A 5,437-nucleotide genomic window follows, 5' to 3' on the forward strand; every position below is an offset into this window, starting at 1 on the left:
CAATCAATATATATATTGTTGTACTTAGTATAGTGAATTTTGGGGACATCAATGGCTGGTTTCAACATAGATATGTGCAAGATTTTCACCTGAAAATAACAATGGGTTTCTATATCTGTCCATCAGAGTGCATCATCTCCAATAATTATCCAACAGACTGCTACAAAGATTATTTGTCCATATAATGGCTCTAGTCAGATATATATTCAGATGTCATACCAGTCGATGCAATATATGTACTCCGAAACTAAGCCTGGTGTTTGTACTGTTTATTAGCCTACAGATGTTCTCACGTACTCACAAGTATCTATGCAAGATTGTGGTAGTGGGCAGTAGCAGCGGGCTATGGGAAAGTTGTTTCATCAATGCGAATGCGCACTCCTTATTCCAGCTCTGAGGTTGGTGTTGACACAACTCCTGACAGAAAAAAATCATGAAAATGTGTTAGTCACACAACTGTTCATGTCCTACCGAGCACGTCAACATATTGCCAATTGGTGGGTGAATACAAAGGTACAAACTGCATGCATATTAAGAATGACGTACATTATGGATACTATGGTAACAGCCAATACTTTGTCGCCTCCCACTACAGGCTCCCTTGCAACGTTGGGCATGACTACATATATTCTGTAACCGTATAACTGAGGACACCGGTGCCCCCTTTAACGATTTCCACTGCAACCACCACTTCACCATCCCAGACCAAGCAGCAAAGGCTCATGTTGTTTCCGCACAGATCTTAGTAAAACATGAAAGCGATACTAAAAAGATATAAGGACAAAAGAGTTTTGAATATAAACGCTAGCCAGATAGATAAAACGCCATGTGCATCTACAAATTTGTATGGAGACTTGGATAGGCAATGCATCATCTTTACCTCTAATAAAAAGCATGTAGAGATCAGTACATGTTCACTTAGTAAAATTATAGGCCCTCTAAGCATGTCTTCTATGTAATAATTACACTAAAAGCTGTAAATCTGCAAGGGCTCTCTTGCTGGCAGGAAGACTTTTATGAGAAGCCATTGATCAGGACTGAATTATTCAACATCCTCACTCAAAGATTTTTCATCATTCCCATGGCATAAATCATGTAGTTCAATCCATCTCCTTTTATTACTCAATGGCCGTTAGGTAGTATACATCATCTTCATCCCCTATCTAACCAGCCTGAAAGTTTACTACTGGAACACCACGATACAACCATAGAGCCTCGTAATCTTAGCATGGAGCCGACGACTGCGACATGTAAGTTGCGACGGCATCTCCGACCACTACACGCTGACAGCCTGCTCATACTTGACCTTGCTTCTCGATCACACATGTAAGGAGCGGCCGTTTGCAAATTCAGCATGATGTGGTGAAGCAATTTGAAGAAGGAAGTAGTGTGCGTACGCATCTGAAGATGGTGGTGGCGTCGGGGCTGATCTCAAGGTGGGCAATGATGGAGCGGCAGAAGATGTGGCTTGGGCTGGGCCTTGGCTTGATGCCGGGACGGCTGGGGCGGCGGCCCATGCGATTGCTGCAAGCGAGCGGGACGAGCGTCGTCCTCGTGCAGACGCGGGCAGGGACAGACAGCGCCGACGCTGTTGGTCGAGCGGGGCGGTGCTCCAGTGACGAGGATGGCGGGGCCCGGTCGGATCCGGCCGGATCTGGACGGGACGGATCCATTTCCGGCGGATTTGGCGTGCAGGCGGCCGGATCCGGCGAGATTAAGGGCTGGTGGCGCCATGGCCCTTCTGGAGGTCCCTGTTCAGCGAGAAAGAGAGAAAGAGGTGAGAGGAGATCGAGAGGAAGGAGGAGAGGGGCGAGGCGGCGGAGCGGACGGAGCTCCGGCGGTGAGGCGCGGCGGAGGTGTGGGGTCGCCGGCGAGGCGGCTTGCGGGGGCGAGGGGAGCTCGGGCAGGATGGAGCTGCGGGAGGCAGAGCGGTCTGGTTCGGGCTGGGTTTCCAGCGTTATTTTTGTAAAAGTGAAATGTTATATAGAGACCCAGTAAAACAGGGACTGCGGATTAATTTCTTACAAACTGAGGGACTTTTATGCAAAATTGCTAACGACGACGGACGAGAGAAACCCAATTTTCGAAAGTATGACGCCCCACATATTCTTATTCTTTTGTCTCAAAAAAAACATATTCTTATTCTTTTGTTTGTACCTTTTATTTTTATTTATTTTCTCTTATGTTTTTTTTAGTTTCCTTTTTCCTATTTAGGTTTGTAAAGTATTCATCGCACTTTAAAAAAAATAAATCATGTATTTAAAAAATGTTAAACATGTATAAAAAAATATTTTTGATGTATAAGAAAAATGTACAGTGTGTATGAAAAAATAGTGATCAAAACATGTATTTGAAGAAAATGTTAATCATCTATTAAAATAATATTAAACACAAATAAATAGGTTTCACATGTATATGAAAATTGTACAATATGTATGAAAAAAAAGGTCATCAAAATATATATTTCACGAAATTTTAACCATGTATTTAAAACAAACCTGTGTAATCAATATTTCATATGTATGCAAAAGATATACAATATGTAGAAAAAACTAGACATCAAAACGTATATATGAAAAGATGTTAATCATATATTATAAAAATGTTAAACATGTATAAAAGTATGTACAATGTGTATCACAAAATGTAGACATGTGTTGAAAGAAAGTAGGCATGAAAGATTTATTTCAAAATAATGTAATTATTTATTTGAAAAATGTTAAACATGTATAAAGAAATGTTCCTAATATATACAAACAAATGTATAATGTGTAAGAAAAAACATAGACAGTAAAACCTATATTAAAATAATGTTAACCATGTATTTAAAAAAGGATAAACATATGCAATAAAAATGTCCCTTATGTATAAGAGAAATGTACATTATGCGTAAAAAAAGTAGACAAGTGTTGAAAAAAAATTGAAAAAATGGGGAAAACCAACTCTACCCCAAGGGTTCATGGAGCACATGTTGAACCTCAATCATCCATCTCTGATCTGTCCTTGCCCCCATGAATCGCATCGTCGCGGACATCTTATATGCGTGCAGTGTGATCAGACACCACCCTTACCGAATTGATTGCTAATTGGTACAGGCAATCACAACATCTCGGCCTACCATCAATATTGATACTACTGTGTACCTCATGCTAGATGTCCAAATACAAGCAGATACGCTAATTATCGTGACAATTTTCATTTTTCAATGAAAGTTCTCATTGATAACCTAGACATATGAAATCGTTCACGAGTCATGTCCAAGGCGGTAGCATTAGATAGGCAGGTGTGAACATGTACAAAGTTAGGTCCATTTAGATGCTACCTCCAAGTTAATATGCCATAGCGTCACACCTTGTGAAAGGAACATTGCGTTAAACCGTGAGCCACAAACAGTCTAGTTTATTGACATAATGAAAGTAATTAATTATTTTATTTGTTCCAGAACCTATGCAAGGTAGCCAACCGTTGCAGACCTCTCTTCCCTATAAATAATTCAAAGTAGACAGAATTTTTGAGCAAAAAGTCTAGTTTATTAACATAATTAGAGTAAATTAACTATTTACTTGATCCAGAACCTATGCAAGGTAGCCATTCATCGCAAACCGTTCCTATAAATAATCCGAAGAAGACAAATTACCAAGTTTTGGGAAAGCAAATTACCCTTGAAACGGTGCTATTATAAATAATTCTCGAGTGGTTGCTTGTTTATTTTTGATGAAATGCAACAGGCACCGCTTTTCATTCGTTAAGAGGGAAACAGACAAGTTACAGAGTATATAGGCCATTGTAAAGTGACCGAAACAGAAGAGAAAAGGCAAACACTATTAGTTACAAGCTAGAAGGTTCACTGCAGACCATAAGACGACTACCCCATCCATTTCACTCCTTTCATTCCCTACATGAAGGAAGGCTCAGAGCTCTTCCGAGATTGAGGTGAATCATTAACCCACATGCCACTGCTATCTAAAATAAAGATCAATGGAACCAATGTTTTGTTGGGTTTGACACTAATTATAAAAATTATTAACGTGCATGATGATAGCATATTTAGAATCTACACATTTTTCTGATGGATTTTCATATATGACATGTTAGATTTGGAGTTAGGATTTAAAAGGTATGAATATTTTTAAAAGTATTTGATCTTTTAAAAAAAGAAAAGAAAAAGGTTTGAAGGGGGTTCGAACCCGCGATCTCCAGTGTGGTAGCCAAAGGCCCCAACCACTGGGCTACATGCATAACTGTTCTACTAGATGGGATTCCAACCTATTGACCTAAGCTGACCGCGGCAAAATAAATATAAGAAACAAAACGTATTTTTCTACTTACCGGTGGCATGGTGGGTAATTATTCACAACTTCAGGGGTAATTTAGATGACGGACGACTAGAAACACTATTTGCTTTATTATTAAAAAATAGAGATCTGTGCAGTTCGAGGAAAACTTTCAAATGAGTCCGAACGAAAAAAAATCTCTCATTGAAACCTTTTTCCCACAAAAATAATGGGTTTTTATGTGATTACGTATAAAGCAAGGAGTTTTCTGCAAAAAATATGCCACCTCGGCACCTGACAGACGGCCCCAACTGTCAGATACAATGTTAATACACGTTTATACGCAGTTTAGACCTATTTACAACGGCCTGGCACAATGTTTTTTTTTGATAGAAACACTGTAAGGGAACCCCTACAGTATAATTGGTGCAACAAACCCAAATTGCAAGTACCATGCCTTGAACCTGGGTGGGTGGGAAGGCATCAACCCCTTTCCACCACTAGGCTATGCCTTAGTCTGCGGCCTGGCACAATGTTGGGACTGACATGTAAAAATTAGCAAATTTTGGTACAATCTGCATGTGATGCCCCAATTATGATACTTTTATGCAATTAACTTTGTGGTTGTCCGTCACAGCATGCATGTGGGGGATGTAGGATTCTCACCTCGTTTCTCGTCGCCGTGAGAGCAACTCCAGTGGGGTGACCCAAACGGACACAGATTTTGTCTAGTTGGGTCGCCCGTCCGCCTAGCGGACATGGGACGGACACGCACGGTTCGTGGATGTAACCAACGCGCCGCTAGTGGATGACCCAAAGCGGACAAGCGAGATGCACTGGGATCGTAGGATATTGAGATGGGCCGGCAGAGTCGACGGCCAGCTCGGCGCCGCGGAAAGGGCAGGCGCAACGCGATAGGCCCGAGCACGCTGAGGAGCTCGCCGCACGGCAACCTCGCCCCGCCCGCGTCCGCTGCGCCGCGCAGAAGGGGCAGCGCCCTTCGCCGGGGGGAGCGACTGCAGCGTGGCGTGGTCGGGACAGACGCGAGCGTGGCGAGCTCGCCCCGCCGGCGTGGCGAAGTAGGCGACCTCCCACCCCTGCTTCCACGCGCCGCCGTCCACGTCGTCGAACTAGATCCGGTAGAGGTCGTGGCCGGTCCTAGC

The 5,437-nt window shown here is 42.4% G+C and overlaps 1 protein-coding gene across 1 annotated transcript; it reads right to left on the reverse strand.

Moving 5' to 3' along the window:
* Positions 1-192: 192 nt before the first annotated feature.
* Positions 193-1,942, reverse strand: LOC123047467 (uncharacterized). Its single transcript, XM_044471030.1, has 2 exons — positions 1,398-1,942; positions 193-417 (listed from the first exon to the last, which is right to left on the reverse strand). Exons 1-2 carry the CDS (start codon positions 1,671-1,673, stop codon positions 298-300), a joined length of 396 nt encoding a protein of 131 aa, XP_044326965.1. The 5' UTR covers positions 1,674-1,942; the 3' UTR covers positions 193-297.
* Between the last annotated feature and the right edge of the window lie 3,495 nt (positions 1,943-5,437).

Source organism: Triticum aestivum, chromosome 2B (genome assembly GCF_018294505.1).
Source record: "Triticum aestivum cultivar Chinese Spring chromosome 2B, IWGSC CS RefSeq v2.1, whole genome shotgun sequence".
NCBI lineage: Eukaryota > Viridiplantae > Streptophyta > Magnoliopsida > Poales > Poaceae > Triticum > Triticum aestivum.